At 34.9% G+C, this 27,906-nt stretch overlaps 3 protein-coding genes across 4 annotated transcripts; all 3 read left to right on the forward strand.

Annotated features, from left to right (window-relative positions):
• Nucleotides 1–591: 591 nt before the first annotated feature.
• LOC129806065 (WD repeat-containing protein 82) lies at nucleotides 592–1,875 on the forward strand. Its single transcript, XM_055854382.1, has one exon. The coding sequence runs from the start codon at nucleotides 776–778 to the stop codon at nucleotides 1,724–1,726; it is 951 nt and encodes a 316-aa protein (XP_055710357.1). The 5' UTR covers nucleotides 592–775; the 3' UTR covers nucleotides 1,727–1,875.
• Nucleotides 1,876–6,395: 4,520 nt separating this feature from the next.
• LOC129806066 (trafficking protein particle complex subunit 4) lies at nucleotides 6,396–7,254 on the forward strand. The gene is made up of 2 exons (XM_055854384.1): nucleotides 6,396–6,651; nucleotides 6,723–7,254. The coding sequence occupies exons 1-2, from the start codon at nucleotides 6,477–6,479 to the stop codon at nucleotides 7,199–7,201; spliced, it is 654 nt and encodes a 217-aa protein (XP_055710359.1). The 5' UTR covers nucleotides 6,396–6,476; the 3' UTR covers nucleotides 7,202–7,254.
• A 3,608-nt stretch (nucleotides 7,255–10,862) lies between these two features.
• On the forward strand, nucleotides 10,863–26,709 carry LOC129806064 (cullin-3). 2 transcript variants are annotated; one of them, XM_055854381.1, is made up of 6 exons: nucleotides 10,863–11,616; nucleotides 16,940–18,079; nucleotides 21,340–21,510; nucleotides 21,581–22,009; nucleotides 25,820–26,176; nucleotides 26,262–26,709. In XM_055854381.1, exons 1-6 carry the CDS (start codon nucleotides 11,560–11,562, stop codon nucleotides 26,412–26,414), a joined length of 2,307 nt encoding a protein of 768 aa, XP_055710356.1. In that variant the 5' UTR covers nucleotides 10,863–11,559; the 3' UTR covers nucleotides 26,415–26,709. The 2 variants fall into 2 exon arrangements, with proteins under 2 accessions (XP_055710356.1, XP_055710355.1); XM_055854380.1 differs by having other exon boundaries at nucleotides 25,820–26,709.
• The last annotated feature ends 1,197 nt before the right edge of the window (nucleotides 26,710–27,906 follow it).

Raw genomic sequence — 27,906 nt, forward strand, 5'->3', positions numbered from 1 at the left:
ATGCAAAATATTTTTGGCACTAATTTTTCAGCATTTTCTGCGCCAACAATTCAAGTATTTCAAATTTACTGTGTGTACAATATTTTCATATATTTAGAGGAATTTAAAAAAAAATGTTTATATTAGCTCCCATTAAACCGTAACGCGCTGCACAACTGACTTCGTGAGGGATATTTACAGTGCCCGCTCTCTAATAGGGCTAATAGGTCATGTATGCATGTGTGTTCAGCAATGAAAATGAATTATCTTGTGAAGTTTTTGTTTAATAAATCAAGTATAATAGTTTAGAATTCTCTAGTTATGTTTTTTAAGCTTTTATAAAACTTTTATTCTAATTCTATAAAAAAAAACCTTGTATTATATTTTCGAGACGTTGAACAAATTCAAAAAATCCATCCGAATTACGAAGCGGACATCTGTCATATTGTCTCCCAATCATCCGGATTACAAAGCGGGCACTGTATTAATTTTTTAAATTATTTTTGTCCTTTTTATCTCCTACTCGTACGCAATACGCCTGAGGTACTACTTTTAATGTTATTTCTCGTCGGGTGGTCAGCTGGGAATTGCAGTGCTTTTAACTTTTTCCGTAGAGTGGCGCTGAAGTTTGTTGACACAACATTCTGACACCCGGGGAAAGCATTTTTGGTTGCAGGAAAAGCTGCTGAAAAAAAGGCAAAAAAGGGTGCAAAAACCCCAAGAAGGGTTCTAGTTTTTCATTTGCGTGACTGTCGAGAGGTACGGCTTCAAAATTGAGCAGCATACGCCTGTAAAAATGCGCCTGGTGGATCAGGTGGTCAGGTCTTTCCGGGTAGCGAAGGTTTTCCGGGAAAACACCGACAAAATCAATGCAATCGACTTTTCGCCCAACGGGGAGCACTTGATATCCTGCGGAGAAGACGATCAGATTGTAATATATGACTGTGAGAAGGGACAGCAGACCCGGACAGTGAATTCCAAGAAGTACGGAGTGGATCTCATCCATTTCACGCACGGGAACAATACAGCAATCCACAGCTCCACAAAGGTCGATGACACGATTAGGTACTTGAGTCTACACGACAATAAGTACCTAAGGTACTTTCCTGGGCACACGAAGAAGGTGATATCGCTGTGCATCTCCCCCGTGGAGGATACCTTTCTGTCTGGGGCTCTGGACAAGACACTGAGGCTCTGGGATCTGCGATCGCCCAATTGTCAAGGTGTTATGCACCTGTCCGGACGTCCTGTGGCTGCTTACGATCCTGAGGGCTTGATCTTTGCTGCTGGAGTGAATTCAGAGAGTATTAAGCTGTACGATCTCAGATACTTCGATCGGGGTCCATTTATCACGTTCAAGCTGAACCAGGAGAAGGAATGCGACTGGACAGGGCTGAAATTCAGTCGAGACGGCAAGACAATCCTCATTAGCACAAATGGCTCCACCATTCGCCTCGTTGATTCCTTCCACGGAACTCCCCTGCAGACCTTCACGGGCTATCTCAACAACAAGGGCATCCCCATCGAAGCCTCCTTCAGCCCAGACTCCCAGTTCATCTTCAGCGGCAGCACGGATGGCCGGGTGCACGTCTGGAACTCTGACAGTGGACACAAGGTCTGTGTGCTCAATGGAGACCACCCTGGGCCAGTTCAGTGCGTCCAGTTCAATCCAAAGTTCATGATGATGGCTTCGGCCTGCACCAACATGGCCTTCTGGATCCCAGAGGAGCAGCAAGCCCAGAACTAAGCACCACTGCAGAGCAGGATCGTGACTCTCTCTCCCGCCAAAATTCTTTGCTCCTGGTGGATTGTTCCCGGAGTTGTTCAACTGCCGAGGAGTGATGTACACAGAGGATTCTGATTAACCAATATTAAAGTCTCCTTCCGTCTTTTATAGAACTTTTTTTTTCACTAGAGAACTTTTATCACAGACGAAATTATTTAAAACTTTTGTGCACTTTGCTGGACTCTTTGCGACATATCTCGGCAGACAATAAACCTTTCAAGCTCTTTCAGGATATAACCGGTGGCAGCCAAAATCCCGAAAGCCAAAATCCCGAAAGCCAAAATCCCGAACGCCAAAATCCCGAATTTTAAAAATCCTGAAATTGATGAAATTATATGGAGGAAAATGTTTAGAATAATTTCCTAAGACTCAGAATATTTCCCTTTGCCTCCAGCAAGCGTGGGTACAATCGTGGGAGTAGCTGTGGCACTTTTAAGAATTCGAGATTTTGGCTTTCGGGATTTTGGCCCATTCGGGATTTTGGCTTTCGGGATTTTGGCGTTCGGGATTTTGACCGGGACCCGATATAACAACCTTAGAACTTTAGAATCTTTAGAATAAAATTAATTCTACATTTAAAAAAATGGATTTTTTTAATTTGGAGGGAAAATTGCTCAATTTCGCTTGCTCGCTGTGTCTTCAAGAAGCCACTGATATTACTATCAGCATGAAAATGGAAAGGTCGTTTTTTTAACTCGAAGCAGGTATAGAGAGGCGTTATGGGCGCAAAATAAGTCTTTAGTTTTAATCGATTTCTTTTTCTAATAAATTAAAAATTTCACTATATAATCGCAGTTTATTTTATTAAAAACAGCCCAAAAGTATTTAAAAGGAATTTTAGCATTTTAAAACCAGACGAAAAGAATAATTAACCCTCTATCCTTGCCTCTATCAGAGGGGCAATTCACGAAATATCCAGACAAAATTGATGGGAAGGCGAATATGGCGAAGATATATTTGGTGTGGCGAAAAGTGAAATAACACTAAATACACTCAGTCCCGGCATTATGCACTTCGGAATTATGTACCTGACGGAATTATGCACATACAATTATGCAAGTTTTGCCTACTTTTTGGCGTCAATTTATGAAATCATTTTTGAAATACGCCTGTATGTATGTATACTATTCCGCGACGCGGGAAATTTGAAAACAGTTTGCAGCTTTTTCAGAATAAAACTTTAATTTCTTTTATTAAGGTAATTTTTTTTAAAATATTCTAACCATTTCGTCAGTTAAATCAGCATTTGTCGTAACTTCATTTTTGTGAATTTGAGATATATTCATATTTGGAATCGGCGTAATTTTGTTTATTAAACACACTTGAGAAAAAGAAACTTTTATAAGACCATTAAAAATTATATTAAACAAAAATTATATTATCGTAAGTGCCCTTAATTAATAAAAATTTATCAGAATTTGCCGTAACTTCTTTTGCTCGTTTGCGTGGCTTGTAAATTGTAGCAAAAATGTAATACTTCTCATTAAAACGTTCACAAACTCTCCCAAATATCCAAAGACAGTGCGAATAATGCAACATTAACTCATTTTAATTTAATATTTGTGAGAAAAAAAAAGTAAGAAACAATTCCTGCCCATCTGTCATTAATTCAAAACAAAACAAGTGACACGGCGCGCAAAATTTATTCAATAAAATTTTTGAAATAAAAGCTTTTAGGAACAGGGATATGAATTTAATTGATTAATTTAGTCAAATAAAGGTGCTTATTATCACTAGAGTCATTGAAATTGATATAATGCATTTTAGAAAATTGTCGTAACTTCCAGCATCTCCATATATTGGAAGTTACGGCTTTATAAATGATGGAAGTTACGATAAAACCTTATTGTGTTTCAGCGAACATATATCTCAATAGCTCTCAAATTATTTTATAAAAATTTTCTCGAGTTAACTTACAGTTTATTAGTGCCACTTTTATTATTTTGACTCAAAAGTATCGCATTCGCGGCTCATTTTTAAGAAAAATAATGCTGAACTGAAAATTTCGTCTCCTGAAAAGTTGTCAAAAGGAAGTTACGACAAATGCTGATTTAACTGACGATGAGCTTGAGTATTTATTATTTATTGTTTTTTCTCTTTTTTTTGGTTCATATGATTTAAGTGGCTCTTATATTTTAGTTTTTTTTCGTTTAGTTTTGTTCTTTTTTTATAATTTCATTTTATTTAAAAGTTTATAAATATAAGTTCTCAAAATTGGTATTAAAATGACTATTATTTAATTTATTTATTTCCTTGACTCTTTATATCAAACGGCTGTCACAGCCTGGCCTTTGTCTCTTGATTCAGTGGACATTTTCCATAACTTTAAAATAATTCTAATATGTTTGTAAAAATCTTTATACCATGTTGATTTCTATGGCTTATACCACCTGTGAAGGAGTTTTCCATCGTTTTGCTCTGGAGGTTGGTCAACAACACTAAGACGGCGATGGCCGCAAGGGGTGTGTGAATTATCTGAATCAAGATGAATAATAAATACAAATACAAATTTTCCCGGAAAATCGATCCAAAATTCTTAAAGGAATTCTCCAAGAGTCCACAATATATATATTTTTTTCAGTTATAAGCAGAACATCTTGGGACGGCCCGTCGGGCCGTATCCTCCAGATGTGAGAGTTTGATTTTGTGGGAAAAGCCAACTCTCCGTGTGGAACTCGCCTATTTGATATCCACGAAATTTTCGATTGGAAAATTTCACATCAAAAACCCGAGAAAATTCTAAAGTGGTATTTTCGGTGAGAGTTTGATTAATTTACAGAAAATAAGCAATTAAATTAAAATATCGCTGTTTTTTAAGTTTTGAAGTAAGTTTTTTATAGGGAGTTTATCGGTAAAAGGTTCTTTTTTAATAAGTTGAAATTGCTAGATCTCAAGAACCAACAAAACAAATATTTTAAGCAGTGAAATAATACCACTTATTATAAAATTAATAAATGGATAATAAATTGAACAAATATTTAAAAATCGTATAGTTACGTGTTCTTCCTTAAATTAGAAAAAATATATTGAGTGATATTCTTGATATTCGCATCTATATTATTCTATTTTATTCGACATAAATCAAAGAAAAATTGTAACTTCTCTATTGGAAAACTATTTACAATGCTTGAAACGCTTTCCTTTAGGTTATAGTCTTGATTTGAGAAAATTCCTTTAAATACTCCACGTAAAATAGAAAAGAAAACGGATAATGTTTAGAATTTTTCGCGAATCAATTTTGAATTTTACTCTTGAGTGATTGTATGTATATCAGTATCTTCTAAATTTAAAATTTTCAACAATCTTTGTATTTTTCTTAAATTGACTATAGTTCGTGCATGTGTTCTTATAGAGATTAAACTGGATTCTGAAAGGGAATAAAATTCTATATCTAATTCTGTAATAATCGAAAAATCTTGAAACTGCCATTAAAATAGCGGAAGTGCGAATTGATTATCAAACATTGCGAAAATATCATGAATATTTAACGAGATTCTCAAGTATTGCAAAAATGTTACAAAAATACTTGTCAAATCCAAAAACAATACCAAAAAGATTAAGAAAACTTTTCTTGGCGAAAACTCGTAACCTCTTAACATTTAATATGCCTCATCTCTTGACAATTGGTTTAAAAATCAAAAAAACAAATCAAGAAAATATGAAAATATTGAAAAAAATAAATAATAAGAATTGTTGCAGAATAATATTGCAGAGTAAAATAAGGTGAAAATTAACTTTACACCTTTTTTCCGAATTTCTGTTGAAATTTTACTTATTATTTTCAAAAAAAAAGTGCAAATTATAAATGAGAATTTTTAAATTTTACAGAAAAATATATATTGATATGAATCCAATAATCCTTGCCAAATTGCTAAAAAAAAAGAAAAATTAAATGGAAATTTTTGTTACAAAAATCTCTGAAAATTCACTTTAGCATTATTTGACAATTCTTCAGAAAATTTATACAAAACCACAAGAAAATGAGAAATAATCTTTATAAAATGAAATTTTATAAAGATTATATAAGAAGAATTTTTAATTAGAAATATAAATTGAAATGAATTGGTACAAATTCAAAAGGTTTTTTTTTTAGTTTTTCACTGTAGTACAATATTAAAAAGAGAAATTTAGCATGAAATGCCGTTGCAGTCATTTAAGTGTTAAGAGGACTCGCGACGAATAAATCAAAGCTTATAACATAGTTATTTAATTATTTACTCTTTAATTGAATTTATAATTATTTCAGTATTCAGTTTTTTGCGACCAATAGCAACACGTGGAAAGTCAAAAAGTGATTTCCACAGGGTTCCACACGAAAATCTCGCCTGATTCTCTCCGATATTTGTGGATAAACAATATTATAATATAATTCCAGTATTATTAATCTTTATGGAACCCAGTCGGTATATTAAATCTTCTGTTAAAAAAAAATCCCTCGAAATTTATTTCTATAAATTTGACCAAAATGTAAGTTCTTTTTTATTTTTTACTAGTTTTAATTGTCTTCTTTAAGAATCCCTATCCGTAAAAACGAAAACATCCTTATCGGTAATTTCAAAAATTCAAAAATTACCAAATTCTTCGTCGAAATCTCCACAGAGATGGAAGCGCCACACGGACACAAATTGAAACTATTTTTGACAGCGATTTGTTTTGGTTTTCGTGTTGGAATTGTTTTTGCAAAGAAAAAAGGGAAGAAAAGCCCTTTATTATGGTTATTTTCGGTGTTTACATTGTAAGTAAGTCTGGAGGATTGATCTTCAACCTGGATCACAATGTACCAAAGGTGGAAAATGAGAAAACATTCAGTTATCCGCTGGATTTGAAATTGGAGTACGATTCGAAGAAAGTTTGTGTTGTTTTTGGTCAGAAGGATGGCATAACAGGTGAGATTATCAGCGAATCCTTTCAGTTTCTACAGGAAATATCACAATTTACCTGACTCCTGTCCATTCAGTGGGCCATGTGCTCTCTGCGATAAATGGGGTGAATGTAAACGGAGTGACTCTGGAGGATGGTCGAGATGCCAGAGAAATCATTGAGAACAAGGACAATTACCCGCTGAATTTGAGGTTTCACCGCCCAAAGATGACCACGAATGAGAAAATTGTCCTGGCCAGTACATTCTATCCACTCTTTGCCATCGCCAGTCAATTGAGTCCGGAACCAAAGAGTTCGGGAATTGAGATGCTCGAGACGGAGACTTTCAAACTTAACTGCTTCCAGACACTCACAGGAGTGAAGTTCATCCTGATCAGTGAACCTAGTCAGGCAGGAATGGAGATCCTGCTGAAGAAGATTTACGAATTGTACGCCGATTACGTGCTGAAAAATCCATTTTACTCTCTAGAAATGCCCATCAGATGCGAATTGTTTGACACAAATCTCCAGAGCCTACTAGAGCAGGTGGAGAAAAATGGGGTGTCGAGTATTTAGGCCTATAAATATCTCTTTTTGTTTAATAAATTATTTGGGAAATACCAAAAAAAATCTTTATTTTTAAAATGAAATTTTGTGGCGCTTGGTATTTTTATAAAATTCTGAAAGATGGCGCAATGTTCCGTCTCGTGGTCTGCTGTGTCTGCACCAAACTGAAGTTTTCCAAATTTTGGCAATTCTACAACGAAAAATTTACTAAAGATACACTACAAAAAAATCATGAAAACTTAACGAAAAGTCTTAAGCGTAAAAACTATCAATCGTAATTTCAATAAAATTTTGGCGTTTATTTGAATTAAAAATCTAATTGAAATGTATTTCATATCTAAACAATTTTATAATTTACTTTAATTCGGAAAATGCGAAACAAATTCGGCAAATTAATGATTTCTCGTTAAACCTACCCAGACCGGTCAAATTGACCGGGTTAAAAACTTTTTAAAATTAAAACATATTTAAACGGTACAATATGACTATCAAAATATATTTTTTATGCTTTGAATTTTATCATTTTCCTTTTTTTCCAAGAAATATTTGTTAAGTGTCTTACCTGCCGCGATCTGCCATTTGACCGAGCGCACGGGGAAGGACGACTAAAAATGGTCGATAGGTTTAGTGTTAAAAATTCGAATACTGTGCAAACAGACGGAATTCCCACGAGCAAGTGGTAAATTTGCTATACTAGCGCTCTCTGAAAAAGAGTAAGAAACTGCCCGGACGCGACCAAATATTTTGAAATGTTCGATTTTGTGAAATGGTTTTCATCCCTAACTCATCGCATCGGGAATCACTGAATTATTCATCAAGGATGTTTTTTGTAAGTTGTATATCCTAGTTACTATACTTTGAGTCAAAATATTCAGCAAGATTGTCAGAAAATGCGATCGGTATGGAAAGTATCTCATCAAAAACAAGCAATATTCAAAATTGCAGTCCAGAAGCTGTAGTATAAAATACTATGAGACTAGTTAAAACGTTGAGACTAGTATAAAAATTACTTTATATAAAAAAAATCGTAAGATGTACCAACTTATATTTCTCTACTTCATATATCAATCTCGTCTCCTTATAAACATACGATTTCTCCATAATACTGTGAAATTTCATTAAAAATTTGATTTTATACACTCCAGGAACTTACTTTAACATATTCTTTTCAAATTTTTTTTTAATAATGAGACTATATATTGAATATCATATGAAAATAATTTAAAAACATAACATATTGTATTACAATTTGACCATTTTCATTGATAATCAACTGCAGTAATGCCTAAAATGGCAAAAAGCTATCTCACTCGAGATAAGTTATTTGGTATAGTTTATTTGGAGTGTTTTTGAGCAAATAATATATGAAAATAAATTGTAAAATACACTATAGTAATTGTAAAATTGATTTTGAAAGCAAATTTGAAAACGAATAATAATATTATAATACAGAGGTGTGCAATAACCGTTGAAACCGAATAAACGTCAAAATAACTTTCTTCTGGTAGCGTTTTGACCACTGACGTACATGTTTCATTTGACGTTTATTCGGTTTCAAGAGTTTCAACGATTCTTGCACGCTTCTCTTATAATAAATATTGAAAGCTGTGGAAAAAAATATTAACATTTGTGATAAATTCTGGTAAATGATTGGAAAGCTAGATTCAAAACTTTTTTCTCAATAGGTCCCATTATTAAAAAAATGTGAAGAATATAATAAATTAAATTAAGAAATACAAAGAATAGTAAAAGCTGTTGAAGTTCACCGACTAGAGTTATAGCCAGAACCATATAAACTACCTTCTTAATCTTCTGTTTTTTTTTTAAACAATTCGTATTCCGTTGCTATACAAATACCTAATCTTTATAAACTTCTCTGTTCAGAATAGAATGACTGTTTGGTCTGTTGGGGATACTTTATACATTTTCTTCTAACACTTTGTAAAATTTGAAATTATCAGTACTTTAAAACAATAAAACTACAGCTAATACACAACAATATTCCAAAGACTTTGTCAGAATAATATTAACTTAGTATAAAAGACAATACGTAAGTCGTGAAATAAAATATTTAAAGCAGAAAACTTTAAATACGCATGAGTTTCATATTAAGTTATTTAATCTCCATATTCTAAAAGACTCTTACTATTCGAAACAAAAATATAAACAACAAATAATCAATAGGTCTTATCAGAAAAGATATCCAAGACCAGTCGGTGATTTATCCACTTTAATTGGGGGATTTTGACGAGATATTTTCGCTATAATAACGTTTGTAGTAATATTTTAACCCATTCAGTCAATGTACCAGAAATACTTGAGATAGAATGTTCATATTTTTGGATTAATTTCCTACAGATTAATAGATGAAATTTCTGAAAAGAAAAAAATTTTATCTATGCATTAATTCATTACAAACTCTGTTGCTTTAGATAGAGTAACTATCCAAGAGAACAAATTGGCAACTAGAATTCAAATCAGAACAGAGGAAAGAGACCAATTTTAACAAATTCGACAGGATGTCACATTTTCCGTCCGCCATTTTGAGCAAAAATTTTGCATGACCTTCCGCGAAACAAGAAAATAATAACAAAATGTATTCCCATCTCTGTAGTACTATTTTACCCAAGAAATTAAAGAACTAAAGTTACTAAAAATCCATTCCCGACAGCAATTCGGATTAAAATTGCCCAGGAATAAATCATCTAAAATCACTCAATTTGCGTATTATGTATGATACCATGGTAAGGAATGGGTTAAAACATTTTCCATAAAATGTATTGATTTATAATATTAATAATATCCTTGTGGTATAGAAATATCTTCCAAATACACATTCCGTAATTTATATTCGGAAAAGAACAATTTGAAATTCAAATCTTCGGAACATTTTTGTGTTGCACTTAAAGTCCACCAGAGGCGCATATAGCAGATGGTAGAAATTTGACAGTTCAATATGGGAATTTCCATCCGGAATTCGCATCCGAAATAAAAAAAATCTTGGGAATTCCGTCTGTTTGCACGGTAAAGGTACTTTTTCAAAAATATATTTGTTTTATTTAATATTATATCGTGAAGAAAGGATAATTAAAAGAGATTAAATCGCGATGAGCCACCACGCAAATTCCGATACTCGCGGGAGAATTATCGTTACCCATTGGAGAGCTGCATCCCTGCGCAAACCCACTGCACTCACCAAAAGGCAACGATAGACTGACTGATAGAAAAGGACGTGCGCACAGCTCCCCTCAAGACGTCAACACCTTAAGTGACGGCTTCTATCCCAGCGAGCACAGATACGATGATGGCTCAAGTATTAATTATGCTACTCTAATGGGAACTTTAATAAATTTCATCGAATCTGTAATGCATTGTTCTACAATCGTGGCTACCATAGCTACTATTTGAGAGCCATTCTTCAAATGGGAAATCTTTTTGTTTACTTACACCATTTATTCCACTTTATTCGTGATTAAATTCAATAAAAAAAATACTCTCCTAATTTAGATTCATCATAAAGTTTGTTAATAAAGTATAAATTTTTTTTTTAAAAATTACCAGAAGCGTTAGAAGCGTAACAAAAACTAATAGTTTTTGTCTTTCGTTCAGTTCATTTTACCATCGTTTTCATCGGAGTGTAGTAACGGCTATTTTGAATATTTTTGTAAAATTTGTTTGTAAAAACTCGCGGCAGGTATTCGAGGTCGAAGTGAAAGCAAATTTTGATAAATAATTGCTGAGGATTTTCCAGGATATTTTCTGGCCCTTTTCCACATTTCCAGCACCTTGGGCAGTATCTCTGGCATCTGCTGGTCCACCGTTGAGCACTCGGATGATGGAATAAGGGGGCGAAAGGGCTGAAAAAGTTAATTTGGAAGTGTGTGTGCAGATTTCTTGACAATGACAATTGTCAACGCAGTGGGGAAAGTAGATGAAGAAATTTTTCAGGCAGCAAAAAAAGAAATGGTGCAAAAGTGAGACAATTTGCAAGTGAGAAAAATCCTTGTTCACTGGCGCCTTGGTGCACATTGCATTGAAAGAAAAAAAGTGTTCTTATACTGTTTAGTGATGAAGACATTGGCCATTTGGGGGCACAAATCATCAACTTAGATTTTTTAACCATTTTTGTTCACTCCAAATTGATTTAATATCCCCTTTTTGTTTCGCGTAACACGGACTCGTCTTTTTTCTGTTTACTGGCCCCTCTGTTGTCCTTGTTCCCATTCTTGTCACTGGGAGTCCCTTGAGGATACTTCTTTGGGAGAAAAGTTGCACCCAGGTGGAGGAGGAGACTGAGAAGCACCTTCCGGATAGCCTCCGGACACCTCTCTGAGATTGGCAGGAAGACATCCAACACAAGCATCAAGATGATTAGGCCGAATGCACCCAAGAAGGAGAGCAAGATGCGGATCAGAGCATTTCCTGTAAGTACATCTTCATTTCTCTTCCCCAAAAACGGGGATTCCGGGTGGGATTGTTATTCAATTGTTCAGTACAAAGAGCTCCGTCCCAGAGGCAGCAAATAAAGAACTCCCAGGAATTGGGAATGAAACAAAGCCACCCTGCGATCAGTCGAGGACAATCGCAGGGAAAATTCTCAGATTGTAAATTTCTTGTGATAAATTTCTGTTATTTTTGGCTTTCGTGGTAATTTCTGAGGGTGAATGGGGCTTTGCGATGAAGAGAAGAGCTCTGCAGGGGATGGATGATAGGCCATCGAAGCTGAAATATCCAAGGAAATCCCTGAAATTGAGGGATGTCTACGAAACTTTGGTAGTCCTCTGGGATGAAGAAAATGCTTTAGTTAAGGTTAATGGACATTAGGATTAATTCCCCGAATGCAGAATCACTGAACAGGGCCAAAAGGGCCAAAAGGCAATGGAAAGGTTTGAAATTTTAAGAAAAATGGGCATTATTTACTTTTCCTTTCGCAATTTGTAAAGAAACAATAAAAGGTAAGGGATCGAGGGGTAACTTATTGTAAAAACATAAACCTTTAAGTGAAACATGTTTTTAGAAACATATAATTAACATGCGGTAAACAATTAGAAATTTTTGTAGAGTAAAATGGGATGATTTGGAATCGGATCTAAATTAGAGAATTTTAAAATGTTCTCCTCTGTTTTAGATGAAGAAAAAAAAATCCACGAAGAAGTACGGTAGATGTGCCAAATTTCGGCATAGGGTAAGTGTGCCAAATTCCGGCCAGCTTGCAATTTCGGCCACCTTTTTTGTTCCTCGAATTTCCATGAACTTTTAGATTTAACGTACTCTACAGATTATACAATGCAAAAGAATAACAAAAATTGTAGCTTCGACAAACGAGATGACGTAAAAAAGGCATTGGAAGAATTCCTCAAGGGCAAGAAACTTTGAGAATGAAGGTGGCCGAAATAGGGCACCAAAGCTATGTCTATATTTTTATTCATTTTAAAATGTATTAAGAATGATTTTCAGAGTAAATAAAGACGGTAAACTCTTTACAAGGTTCCAAGCAACACTCTTTAAAAAGAAAGAATAAAAAATCAATTTGAATTTAAAATATTACATTTCAAACTTTAGACTTTGACGCTTGCATGCAACTATGCCGAAATTTGGCACACTTACCCTAGTTGCATGCAACCGCCAAAGTGTCAAGTTTGAATTTGAAATGTATAGTATTTTTTTTAATATACAAATTGATTTTTTGTTACATTTTTTAAAAGGAATGTTCCTTATAACCTTGTAGACAGTTTATCGTCCTTATTTTCTCTAAAATCATTCTTAATACATTTTAAAAGGTATAAAAATGTAGACAGAGCTTTGGTGGCCTATTTCAGCCACCTTCATTCCCATAGTTCCTTGCCCTTCCGGAATTCTTCCAATGCCTTTTTAAGATCATCTTGCTCGCCAAAGCAATATTTTTTTGTTATTTTTTGCATTGTACAATCTCTAAAGTATGCAAAAACTAAAAATTCATGAAAATTTGAGGAACAAAAAATGTGTCCGGAATTGCAAGCTCGCCGAAATTTGACATACTTACACTTTATGGTTATTTAAAACCTTGAAAAGTAGTTTATCATCTCTGTTTTCTTTAAATCAATTCCTCAAATATAAAGAAATGAATAAAAATATTTTTTGTGCATTATTCCGGCCGCTTGCGTGTAATTTCAGCCACCCTGTTTGTGCCAACCTTGGGTAAAACAAATGGATATAAAAGTTCAAAAGGTTATACGGAAGAAGTTTAATATTTTTAACAGATTTGTATGACCCAGAGTCCTGAGTTCTTCCGTTTAATTAATCCTGATGACCAAAGGAGGCAGTGTTGGTTTTTAAGATGAATATGGAAAATTTTTCACTGACAAGAGAAACACTTAACCTCAAAGTGATCCTTTGACGTGAAGCTTTCGAAAGTTACGAATCTCTTTTGCTATCACTTCAGTGAATTGTTCATCAATTTTAAGAGATGATCACTTCACAGTGTTACAGAATTACCCCCCTGAAGACTTGACTTTTAGCACCCCAAATTTACGTGCAGATTCCCGTAGCGACTTGCCTTTCCGGAACACTTCCAAGATTTTTTCCATAGAGACCATGCTTTTTTTCTTTCTTTGAGAATTTTATAACCTTTTAATTAAAAAAAAGAGCTAAAATAAATAAGAATTTTGTTGAAGCAAAACATTTGGCCGAAATAGTAAACTGGAGAGACGCTTAAAAATGTCTTTTTTTTTACACAAAATACTTGATCCAGCTGGGAAATTTTACTCGAAATCTAAAGAACGATTCCCTATTAACATGAATTAAAACAATCTCTAATGAAGGCTAATTAATTTTAATGAAAAACCTCGGAGGAAAATTATTTGCACTTAACTGCAAACCACTAGACTCTCCTAGCTAGTATGTCACATTTTTTGTAAGACTCTTTTCGCATCAAAGTTTCTATAACACAATTTTAATTTTAATTCTTCCACATATTTATCAATTTTTGCATTATTTCTTTCTAAAAATAATAAATATTTAAAGTCAGATAAGATTCATTGAGTATTCGAAGATTGATCCAATATTTTAGTTTAGTTTGCTCAAATTGACCAAAATTTAAAGTTGTCCGAAATTTGGCACATTTACCCTACTCTTATATGTCTAGGACATATACTTCTTTGTGATCTTCTTTTTATCTTAAACCATCTTAAAGAAAGATTAAATCTCAAGATACCAAATAGAGTCCAATTCAAAATTAAGCACTTTAAAGATTTTTAGAAACACGGAAGAATTTCTGAAAATATAATGAATAAGGGGAACCTTTTCTAAAAACCCGGGCACGTTAATAGAAAAACAAAAACGTAGTAAGTGGTTTTAGAAACATAGAAACGAATCTATAAACCAAGAAAACTATTTAAGCATCACAGAAATATACCAGAATCACCTAAAAAAATATGGAAAGCAATAAGGAACTCTTGCAAGTTTTTAGAAAAATGGAAGCATTTCTGATAATAATTAATTGAGTCGAGGCATTAAAAGTTAAAAATATCTAGACCAGAAACGGGCTGCTTCATTTCTGAAAATGTAAGAGAAATGATTCCAGAAGCAATAAATACTTTTAGAAACGTGAAAATGACTCTAAAAACTTATTATTACATGGAAGGGCAAATCGGTTACATATTTCATCCCTGCGGAATTTAGTAAAATGAAAACGGTAGAGGGGATTCATACTCGAGACACTCGCGTCATAGAGCAAGTACTCTACCTAACCCAGAAGTGCGCTCATAACAAGTTCTTGTTTTTTAAAAATACTTTGAATTGAAATTTTAGGTTAGACGTAACATAACCTCAAAGTTTATGACTCAACCAATCATAACCTCAACCTATTAGATAATAATTAAAACGTTTCGAACTTTGAACACTTGCGTCATAGAGCGAATACACTACCAATGGCTTATACAGCGGTCGTAACAAGATTTTTCTATTCTAAATATACCTGAAATTTGAGGTTAAACCTTACATAACCTTAAATTTTTGACCTAAGCTATTATATAATGATAAACTGGTGGTACAACATCACATAGACGAACTAGGCCTTTCCGTAAGCAATATTTCTAGCCTTAACATTGTTACGTTAACTCTTTCCGGACCGCAGCATATGCTGCAAGCCAATTTCACCATTTTTTAATCAAAAATGCTCAGGAATTAATTGAGGTCCTACAAAAAATATCTTACATTTGGACATCCTTATAGTTTGTAATCATCCACAAGAATCGGATTTATATCAGTTCTGAATAATTAAAAAACATTGTTTTTCATAGAATATTCATATGCTTCTTTGGGTACTACAGTCCCAAAAGAGACGAAAGAGTTAAACGAAATTTGCATTATTTATGTATATTGTTCGAGTTTGCTACAATCCGAATTTGCAATGAAGGAATCACACCTCTATAATCTGATCTAGGCTTATCACTGGCTTTAAAATTCCGGGCCTCAGGAAGTATAGATTTATTCGTCTCAGGACCCGGGAAAACAACATAACCTCAAAGTTAATTACTTAACATGAATTTGAAAGACTTGCGTCATACCTAGATTGACCCTAGGACTTGACCCTAGGATCCATAGAGTGCCCATAACAATATTTAGCTTTTATAAAAATGCCTCGAAATTAGAGGTTAGAGCTGATCATAACTTTAAGGTTTTTGACTTTAACCTTATTGGGGTTGTCTGTTATATGTGCCCTGCCCCGTGGAATTTTGTGCAGTAAAAAGGGCGAAGGGGATTTGAACTCGAGCCACTTGCGTCATAGATCGAGTACTCTTCCTAGGACCCTGGACTAAGATTTCACTATTCTCAATATAACTGAAATTTGAGGTTAGAATTGACATAACCTCAAAGTTTTTGACTTAAACCTAAACTGATTGCAAGTTCTAAGTTTCATGCCCCGTGGAATTTTGGTAAATGGGAAGGGTGAAGAGGATTCGAAATCGGGACACTTGCATCATAGAACGAGTACGATACTCAAGACCTAGGTTTAAGCCTAGGACCCTAGTCTAATTCTAAGATTTGACTGAACATTGCATTAGTCAGTTCTTCTGTAAAGTTGTAATGGTCAGAATTTTTAAAATTCCGGGTCTCAGGAAGTGGATTTATTCGTCTCAGGGCACGGGACAACAACATAACCTCAAAGTTAATTACTTAACTTGAATTTGAAAGACTTGCGTCATATAGCGAGTACTTTACTTAGACCCTAGGACCCATAGAGTGCCCATGACAATATTTAGCTTTTCTAATTATATGCCTTGAAATTAGAGGTTAGAATTGACATAACCTCAAAGTTTTTCACTTAACCCAATTGGGGTTGTCAGTTCTATGTGCCTTGCCCCGTGGAATTTTGTCCAACGGAAAGGGTGAAGGGGATTCGACCTCGAGCCACTTGCATCATAGAGAGAGTATGATACCCAAGACCTAGGTTTAGGTCTAGGACCCTAGTCCAATTTTAGATTAGACTGAACATTTTAGAAGTCAGTTCTTTTGAATTTTTATGGAATTTTTAAAATTCCGGGCCTCAGTACTTTATCTACGAGTACTGTACCAACAGCCTGGGTCCAATAGAGTGCCCTTAGGAATATTTTGCAGCTCTATGCCTTGAAATTTGAGGTTAGAATTGACATAACCTCAAAGTTTTTGAACTAACCTGCATTGATTCTGCATTCGGACCCGGGGAATTTGGATTTTGGGGGAGCAGAGCAGTGATGAGGAATTTCCGGGTGTTTGTGTGTATTGCAGATGACGATGGATGAGAAGTATGTAGAGTCCATTTGGGCTCTGCTGAAGAATGCCATCCAGGAGATTCAGAAGAAGAACAACTCAGGTTTGTCGTTTGAGGAATTGTACAGAAATGCGTACACGATGGTACTGCATAAGCATGGGGAGCGTCTGTATGCTGGTCTTAAGGAAGTTGTCACGCATCATCTGGACACGAAGGTCCGCGTGGAAGTTGAGCAGAGTCTCAACAATAACTTCCTGCAGACGCTCAATCAGGCCTGGAATGACCATCAGACGTCGATGGTGATGACCAGGGATATTCTCATGTACATGGATAGGGTTTATGTGCAGCAGCACGATGTGGACAATGTTTACAATTTGGGCTTGAACATCTTCAGGGATCAGGTGGTGAGGTATCCACCGATCCGGGAGCATCTGAGGGAGACGCTGCTGGGGATGGTGATGAGGGAGAGGAAGGGTGAGGTTGTGGATCACATTGCGATTAAGAATGCATGTCAGATGCTAGTGGTTCTGGGTATAAATAGCCATTGGGTGTACGAGGAGCACTTTGAACGTCCATTTCTGGCTCAATCAGCTGCATTCTACAAGATGGAATCTCAGAAGTTTATTTCGGAGAACAGCGCCAGTGTCTACATAAAGAGAGTCGAGGCCAGGATCACCGAAGAGGCCGAAAGGGCCAAATTGTATCTGGACAAACAGACAGAATTCAGGATTATTTCAGTGGTTGAGGATGAGCTCATTAAGAAGCACATGCGTTCAATTGTTGAAATGGAAAATTCCGGAGTGGTTTACATGCTGAAAAATACAAAATTTGATGATCTAGCATGCATGTACACTCTGTTTTCGCGCGTTGAAGATGGTTTGAAGACAATTGTTGATTGTGTTTCGGGGTATTTGAGGGAGCAGGGCAGGATGTTGGTGAAGGAGGAGGAAAGTGGCACAAATCCAATAACTTATGTGCAAAATCTGCTCGATCTGAAGGATAGATTTGATCATTTTCTCAATCATTCCTTCAACAATGACAAAATCTTCAAGCACATGATTTCGTCGGATTTTGAGCATTTTCTCAATCTAAACAGCAAATCACCGGAATATCTCTCACTCTTCATCGATGATAAGCTCAAGAAGGGAGGAAAAGGGGTAAGTTTTCTCTCTATTTTTCTCTTTTTCTTTCAGTCTTTATTTTCTCTGAAATCCTTTTGTTGATTCCTTTCTGCAGTCCTCAAGAAATACCAAAATTTCCGAAGATTCATTTGAAGAACAATCCATGAGTAGTGCAAGCATTTCCTTGGTATCGCATCCTTTTATTTCTTTTCATTTGTTTTTTTCTTAGTGAAAAAGGGTATTTGAAAATTTTGCAACATTTTTTGCTAAAATTAAATTGCCATCGCCGGCTTAACATTGCTTTGGACCCTCAGAAAAAAACGATTTTGAAGCTTTGAGTCTGGCAAAATTCTTGCAATAGTCAATAAAATTTAAAGAATGAGTAAATGGACTTAGGTTCATTTCGGAAAGGACTCTTAGATCTTCATTCCTCGTTAAAATCATCGCAATCGCTTCTTAAATACCGAATAGTTCAGGTCAGGGAACATCGAACGAGGTGTACGACCCTGCGTTGGAAAGGTCTAGACCTCAGCTACAACATACTAAAATTTAAAGACAAAGCATCGTCTACTTTTCGAAATATTCGAAATTTCGATTATATCGGATGAAATTGGGCTGTCAAAAGAGGTGTAGTACTCCATGGAAGCTTTGTAAAACAACAAATTTTTTCGAATTCCGACAAATAGAACTGGAGATATGGCTATCGAATATTTTATTATTGACCACTTCTAGCTCGCGTCAGGGGGGTCCGGATACTTTAAGTAAATATTTTAATCTATTAGAACTCTTCGCTAATTTTACAAAAGGCTTTTTATTTTCCATTTTTTAAACATAAATATTATCTGTAAAATAATTTGAGGTGTTTTTTTTTACATTTTCTGTAAATCATTAAAAAAAAATTAGAAATCCTTAGATCAGTTTTTCGGAGTGCGCTTAAAAACACTGTGACTGATAAAACGGTCCAGACTGCGCTTAAAAACACGCACAGCTCAATCATAAAACGCTTAAGATTACGCTTTGGAATACGCATAGCCTAAATATAAAACGGTTAAGAACCCGCTTATAAACACGCACAGCTCTATCATAAAGCGGTTAAGATTGCGCCTTAAAATATACACAGAACATATGCAAAACGCTTAAGATTGTGCTTAAAAATACGCACAGCTTAATCATAAAACGATTAAGAATGCCCTTAGAAACACACACATCACGAGCACACGCGTAAAACAGTTAAGATTGAGCTTAAAGCACGCACAGCTGCATCGTAAAACGGTTAAGATTGCTCTTAAAAACACACACAGCTCAATCATACAACAGTTAAAATCTTTACCGTTTCATGATTGAGCTGTGCGTGTTTTTAAGCGCATTCTTAATCGTTTCACGATTGAGCTGTGTGTGTTTTTAAACTGAATCTTAGCCGTTTTACGTGTGTGCTGTGCGTGTTTTGCAATCTAAACCATTTTGTGATTGATCTGCGTTTTACACACAACTTAGGTCGTTCATGCTGAGGCGCTGAGGATTCGATGTATATTATGTGCTTAACGGCGTTATCACACTTGCACAATAAAATTTTAATGTGATTCACATTAATTGTCGCTTGTGAGCATCCAAATATGTTATTTGTGTCTTTGAGTCACTTAATATTTGGGTTTTCTATTTATTGATAAAGAAGTGGACTTGGCCTGCAAAAATAAGTTTAAATTTACCTAAAGCATCAATATTTATCACATTAAAAAATTAAAGAGAAAATCGCATTAATTTTTCGCATTAATGCTATAAATCAATTTATATCATATTTTGCGGGCCAAGTCTACCTCTTTATCAACAAATAAATCAAATTATAAATATAAAATGATTCAAACACACAAATTACACATTTGGACTCTCACCAGGGGCAATTAATGTGAATCATATTAAAATTTTAATGTGCAAGTGTGATAACACAGTAAGATGTGCGCGTTTTCTAAAATCAATCCACTCGTTCAGTAATAACCTTCCCGATTTGAGAGTTCTCTCCGGTAGAGGTTTTTCCTTTACCGATTCGAAGGTATCAGAGAGAACTTACCTAAAAGCCCGTTGTAAGTTCGAACGTTTGAACTGACGAGTTACACAAAAATAAGCAAGTTCCTAAAAAGGACATTTCTTTGAGTGAAAGTGCAATTAAGACGTTCTGCCATCCTGAATTTAAACAAAACTACACAAAAATTCACTTTTTGCAGCAAACTTTGCACACTGTTATTGACATTGTTGACGATTGAAATGTAAAAAATATCGAAATTCGAAATGGCAGAACAATCAGTGCTAATGCGGCGGGTACGTGAACTTGCAATTTAGGCTTTCGGTAGATTTTCGAATAGATTTGGCTTGGCTTCGGAGTGGCTTTGTCTCTTCGAAAGGTTATTACTGAACGGAACCAATATGTCAAAATTTAAACTTAAGTGTTCTGTGTCTAAAACTAACCGGAAAAGTTTAATTAATCCTGCAAAGCTTCTAAAGTTAAAAAAGTTTCTAAAATAAATCCAGAAGGTTTCTTGATTTGGTTTTGTAAAATTTTTATGATCAATCGTACAATTTCTAAAATCAATCCCAAATGTACTCGAACTCAGGCTGTACTTATAGACAGTTTTAAGTAATGCTTTCTTATATCAGGGAAAGGTTTAAATCATAAAAAGTAAAATGTAAATTGTCACATGTTACAAAGGAAGTGAAAAATTTAAAAAAAGTATATTTTTAAATTTTAAATACTTACTGAAATAAGATTAGTTGTTATTAAATGTTGAATTCAATCCGTCAACTGGTTTTAACTTTATCTATTGTTTGTTCAAAATAAATTTATTTTAAATATGCTACAAAACACTCTTATTTGGGTAAAAAAAAATAAATTAAATGCATATTTTTCTTGCATATTTTTATGATTTTTCGTGCGTTTTTATGTCGCATATTTCGAAGATTTTCTTTTTGCATATTTTGGCCAGCTCTAATTATTAGATTGTTGCCATAAAGGCTTTAAAAGAAAATTAGATAAATCAACTGATAACACTTTGAAAGCGCCTTATCAAGTGCAATAGAGTTAGTCGGTAATCAGAGAGAGCTTCCAATCAATCAGCAACCCATTTCTATCATTATTATTCAGCTGAATTCTTGCATAAATGAATCATTTTGAATATTTTTCTTTTTTGAAAAGTGTTTGCAATTTTTTCAAATAACCCTTCAATGGTTTTTGATGATTTTCCCTTGGTTTTACCTCGGCATTTGTCAATGCGGTTGATGGAATATTTTTCTGGGGGGTAATACAGATGACAGAGCAGGAAATTGAAACAATTCTGGATAAGACAATGGTACTCTTCCGCTATTTACTGGAGAAAGATGTCTTTGAGCGTTACTACAAGAATCACTTGGCTAAGCGACTCCTACTTAACAAATCCGTGAGCGATGACTCTGAGAAGAACATGATTTCGAAGTTAAAGGTAAAAGTTCTGGGAAATTGTCTTTAGGACAAATATTTAATGGGCTTTTCTTTTTTTTGGGGGCGTTAAGACTGAATGTGGCTGCCAGTTCACATCGAAGCTGGAGGGCATGTTTAAGGATATGTCAGTGTCAAACACGATAATGGAGGAGTTCAAGACACACGTGATGAATGAAGGGATTACGCTGTCGGGAGTTGATCTGACTGTGAGAATATTGACAACTGGTTTCTGGCCAACGCAGTCAGCAACACCAAATAGCAATATTCCCAGTGCTCCGCGTCAGGCCTTTGAGACATTCAAGCGATTCTACTTGGCCAAGCATTCGGGGCGTCAGTTGACGCTTCAGCCCCAAATGGGCACGGCTTACATCAATTCGGTCTTCTATGGATGCTCAAAGGGAGATTCTGAGAATAAAGATGGCGCTAGTTCAAGTTCAGGAAGTGTTGCCGGAGGCCCAACAACAACACGCAAGCACATTCTTCAGGTGTCCACCTATCAGGTTAGTTGAAATTTATTTTTCATTTATTTTTTTCAAATTAAAATTCACTTTTGCGCCTGTGAATTAGGCAAAACCATTTTTTCGGTTTTTTACGTTCAAGTGACTATAGTTCGGATTCTACTTGACAGAATCCGTCCTTTATAAAGAGAAAGTTAAAGGTCTTGGAAAGGCCTAGAATTCTCTAGAACTAAAGGAGCTTGTAAATCCAACACGAGAAAGAAAAGTCATTGTCAAATATTTAACCGATTCATTACTGATTTCAAGACCTTTTAAAAAAAAATCCAAATTTAATCAAATCGGTTGAAAAATAGGCCCTCCAGACCCTATTTTGTACTGGTTAAACTTTGCTCTTCAAAAATTCAAGATGGCGATTTTTTTAGGTTATATTGGTATGGTAAAAGATGGTTTTGGAGGGGAATGGCGGGGGGAGGGGAAATAAAAATCATAATAATGATACTCGAGTCGGCTTTCCGGGGTTTTTTGCAGACCGCAAATTCGTATCTCTTACCGTTTGGCCTCTATTTGGGTGATAAATTTCCCGGACAGAAAAAAAAGAATATTTAAAAAATATTGGACATTTACGGGTATTTAACCGAATGATTATAGATTGTGACCGATGCAATCGAGTTGGCAATTTCAAGGCCTTTCCAAAAAATCTAAATTTATCCAAATCGGCTGAAAAGTAGACCCTCAAAGTAGTAAACATTTTTTCCTTCAAAAATTCAAGATGGCGATTTTTTGGGTCAGGCGTTATTGAAATAAATGGTTTTGGAGGGAAATTGATATCTTCTACCGTTTACGTTCTAGAATGGTGACAAAGTTGAAAAAGCTGCCCTATAGCTAACGGCCGCGGTAATTCCACTAGATTTCCAGCAGTCTTCTGCAATGTCCGCAGATTTTACCGCTCAAAATTCGCGTGGGTTTCCGAGATGGAATTTGGCGCTAAATTTCCTCCTGGTGTTCCATGGACGTTTGAGGAACTCTTGATAAGATCGTCTAATAAGAAATGCCCGCGAGTTTTCATAGACTTTTCCGACGAACTTCCAAGTCTTTTCCTATGGATTATTAGCGGTATAATCGTCAGTCAGCCCTTTAAAAAATCGTAAAATCCTCTTCATTTCCACGGACTTCTCCTCGGAATTTTCCATGCAACGACCTTAGAGGTTTCCATGGTTTAATATTACGGAGTTTCACGAGTTTTCCAGTGGATTTTTTTTTACATTTTTCTTCAAAACAATTCCGTAAATTGATTAAAAATAGCGTGAAATTTTCATAGAAAATTTTTACAAAAAAAAAAAAAAAAAAACATCCACAAATAAATGGAGGATCTGTGTCAATTGGCAACTTGGAACTTGGAGAGTATTCATCTATCAGGCAAACACTCAATTGTAATACTTTTGAATCGAAAATATTGCTACCATATCGTACATTTGAGTATGCCCATGCAAGAATTATAGCTCTACGCAGCATAATAGCGGATTTTTCCATGGAGGCCAATGCGGAAAAATAGCGGATAAATTCCACGGATTTTTCTTTTAAAGTAAAACTTTGCGGCTGATCGGCTATAGGGCAGTGATAAGCTTAGATCAACTTATAAAGGTGCTATTTTTACATTACAAATTCGGTTTGTAGACAAACTTCAAGGGTTTCACATTTAGAGCTAATGCTAATTTGGTTCAATTTGCACAAAGTTATATGAAAATTTTAAAGTCGATTATCTCGGAAACTATGAGAGATAGAGGCCTCAAACTTTACATCCTTTTAGAGCCTCTTTCAGACTTGATATGTGCAAAATTTCACTTGAAAATGAAGTAAATTAGGCGAGAAATGCAAAAAAAAACAGTCAAAACCCATGAAATATTTTGTGAAATTCCAATTCCGCGGAAAATTTTGCGGCCTGCAAAAATCCGTGGACAATTCTGCGGTCCGCGAAAATTCGCAGAAAATTCCGCGGTCCGTGAAAATTCCGCGGAAAATTTCGCGGCCTGCAAAAATTCGCGAAAAATTCCACGGTTCGCGAAAATCCAACAAAATATGTTCACGGAAAAATACGACTATGCATATATGTGTACATGTGTTAATCATATTGTTGATATTTGTAATTTTTCACTTTCTTCAAACTTCAACTTGAAATATCTCGAGAACTACGGTACCGTTACAGATTTTTTTTTAAATTCATCTATACTCAAAGAGCTCTACAAAAATAAAAAATATACAAGAATTTTAGAAAATGCATAGTATAGGATTTCCAGGTAATCTAAAAAAAACTGTGTTTTAGCACATATTTCCATATATCTCGGAACGCGAAATAAGCACCTCTCATTTTCGTTACCAGGGATGCTCCAAACATCTACCCTTTAAATTTGAGACTGATCAGAGCAAGTCGATGAAATTGCCCATGACAATAAGTGTGATTACAGTAGACTCTCTCTCAATCGGGAATATGGGGCGAAATATCATCCGGTTTATCGATAGATTTGGGCGTCCAAAGCCTTTGTAAATTCCATAAAAAGCGCTTAATTATAAAGAATCACGATAAAATAGAAAGAAATACAGCGAATTTGAGCGAATTAGCTTCATAATTAAGCGTGAACATTGTCAACAAAATTTGACGCCCGATTGAAAAAGAGCCGATTGAGTGAGAGTCTACTGTATGTAAGAATCACACCTTATATATAAATTATTTTGAATTTTAAAAAGTTTATAAGATTTCGTGAGATATTTTTGTTAGACCGAAATATCTCTAAATCTGTTAAATTTAGAAATAGAAAATCTGCAGCTTTTTAATTGCAAAATAACTTTCTCAAAATAAATCTTGAAAAGGGGCGTGGCTTATATTTCTTATGGAGTTTTGTAAGGCTTTTTGATGAAAAATCATTCAAAATTGATAGAAAAATGTTTATAGGGTAAGTGTGCTAAATTTCGGCATAGATGCATGCAAGCGTCTAAGTCTCAAGTTTGAAATGTAATATTTTAAATACAAATTGATTTTTTTAAATTCTTTTTTCTGAAAGAGTGTTGCTTGGAACTTTGTAAAGAGTTTACCGTCTTTATTTACTCTAAAATCATTCTTAATAAATTTTAAAATGAATAAAAATGTAGAAATAGCTTTGGTGCCCTATTTCGGCCACCTTCATTCTCATAGTTCCTTGCCCTTCCGGAATTCTTCCAATATCTTTTTCACGTCATCTCGTTTGTCGAAGCTACATTTTTTGTTATTCTTTTGCATTGTATAATTTCTAGAGTACGTAAAATCTAAAAGTTCATTTAAATTCGAGGAACAAAAATGGTGGCCGAAATTGCAAGCTGGCCGGAATTTGGCAAACTTACCCTAATTTCTCAGATTTAGATTTTTTCTTTGCATTTTCTATTTTTAATTTTGCAATACTTTGCAAAATGGGTCAAGTGGTTGAGAACTCGCTCTATGATGCAAGTGTCCCGGGTTCGAATCCCCATTAGGTCACCAGGAATTTTTCTGGCGTTTAAGGTGTTCGAATTGCATCCAGTGAGCTTCACTGCACTTGATTCCACGGGCATGGGACTGACAATCCCATCCCTGTAGAAAAAATAATAATGGATGTCCCGAACTCTCCTTGTGGGAAGGCCTAGTTCCTCTATGGAACGTTGTAGGTTGTACCACCATTATTATTTTTTTTTATTACAATAATAAGAGTATCAGCCGAATATTTATTCCAATAACATGTCTGTAATTGCCTTTATACGATCTTTTCAGTATTAGAAGTTTTACTTTGCAAATCAGTTTTGCAAAGTGCAAAGTAACTGTTTTTTTTTGTTTTGATTTTGTTTTAGATGTGTGTCCTGATGCTGTTCAACAATCGCGATCGCTTGACCTACGAGGAGATTCAGCAGGAAACGGATATTCCGGAGAAGGACCTCATCAGGGCTCTGCAGAGTCTGTCGATGGGCAAGGCGGGCCAGAGGTTGCTCGTGCGAACGCCCAAAACCAAGGATATCGAGCCAACAAATGAATTTCTCGTGAATGATGCTTTCGTGTCCAAGTTCCATCGGGTCAAGATCCAGACGGTGGCGGCCAAGGGGGAGTCCGAGCCGGAACGGAAGGAGACGCGCAGCAAAGTGGATGAGGACAGGAAGCACGAGATTGAAGCGGCGATCGTGAGGATTATGAAACTGAGAAAAACCATGTCGGTTAGTAACTATTTTTTTTCATTTTGGGGCAAGAAAATTGGGAATTGTTTTCTTAATGTCCTCTTGGTGCCTTTCTTTTTTCAAGCACAACATGCTGGTGTCCGATGTAACGAGTCAACTGAAGGCGCGTTTCTTGCCGTCACCTGTAGTTATAAAGAAGCGAATAGAGGGTCTGATTGAGCGTGAATATTTGGCCCGTACGCCCGAAGATAGGAAAACTTACGTGTATTTGGCATAAAAAAAAGGAAGAAAAGACAAAACCAACTGCAGTTGATTGTCTTTGAGCGTTGCAGCTGGACATGTGAGCATAATTCATGGATGGGACGCTAATGAAAAATTTTATTTCGTGTATAATTGAATTTTTTCCTGTGAAGAGAGTTTAGAGATGAAAAAAGCGATATCTTTGCAATTTCTTTTAATTCTTTAAAAAAATCAATTTCATTTCACTAAAAAATTCAGTCCAGTCGAAATTTTAATTCATGGTTCAGAGAGGATTCACTTGAGAAAAAGTCAATAAATGATTTTGAATTAAATGGTTTCTTTTATTTTTGTTTTCATGGCTCTACCTGCCGATTTTACTCGGAGGTTTTTTGAATTGTAACGGTATATTCTAGTAGATTCAGAGAAAATCTGTAGATTTTTCGGCAGAAATTCTTCCGAAAATCTGCAGATTCTCGGCAGAATTTCTTATCAAGATTGATTTATCAAGAAACTGTAGAAAGTTACAAAGTAAATGGTATTCTTTAATTTATATAAACTATATATTATATTTAATTTATATAAATTTATATATTTAATTTATATAAACACTGTGATATCACTAAAAAGCACTCTAATGAATTTTGCAAACAAAATTCAATGAAAAATATTCCATCTTTTCATCGAAAATCCATTTCTAAACCAATTTTTATGAACTCAAATTATTTGTAAAAACGAAAATATTTTTAGAAAAATTCTCTAAAATATTTCCAAATGGATTTTTGGTGTGAAAAACTGGGTCAAAATTTGAATTTAAAAAATTGGGAGAATTCCTATGAAGGAAAATGTGCCTAATAGTTAGATCACACTTTTTAGATCAGGAAAATTTCAAGAAAACAAAATTCACGTCCCTTTGTTTCTGACTGAATCCTTTCAAAAAAATGTCGGGAAATTGATTAAAAATGGAATAGAAAACGTTCTTTTTGGAGTTTTACATTTTTTTTCTGCAAAGTTTCTTTCAAATTCGCCAAAAAACCAACGCTGAACCTATTTTGATTATTTTGCGTGTTTTAGGCTTTCTACACAATAGGCAAATTATTGCAATAATAACATTTCAAAGTGACATTGAAATAAAACGTCAATATTGAAGAGAATATTGGAACCAATATTTCAATATTCGCCTACACATTGAACAAATTGACTTCAATATTAAAACTTCAATACTACAACTTATGGCATCTACACACTAGAGAAATTTATGTCCATATTGAAGCAAATTCCCTACGCCTACGTAGGAAAAACTCTTCAATATGGACATAAATTTCTCTAGTGTGTAGAGGCCGTTACTAAAATACCATTCTAGTCAGAGATTTAGTTCCTGTTAAACATCAAAAAACTCTTGGAATTAGTATGTTTATGAACCAGAAAGACATCTCAGAATATCATCACAGGACCAGAGATTCTGGTGTATATCCTGCTCAATTCTTCCCAGAAACCTATTCCCAGTCTTTGTCAGGACTTCTCCCCTCCTT

Source organism: Phlebotomus papatasi, chromosome 3, assembly GCF_024763615.1.
Source record: "Phlebotomus papatasi isolate M1 chromosome 3, Ppap_2.1, whole genome shotgun sequence".
Lineage (NCBI taxonomy): Eukaryota > Metazoa > Arthropoda > Insecta > Diptera > Psychodidae > Phlebotomus > Phlebotomus papatasi.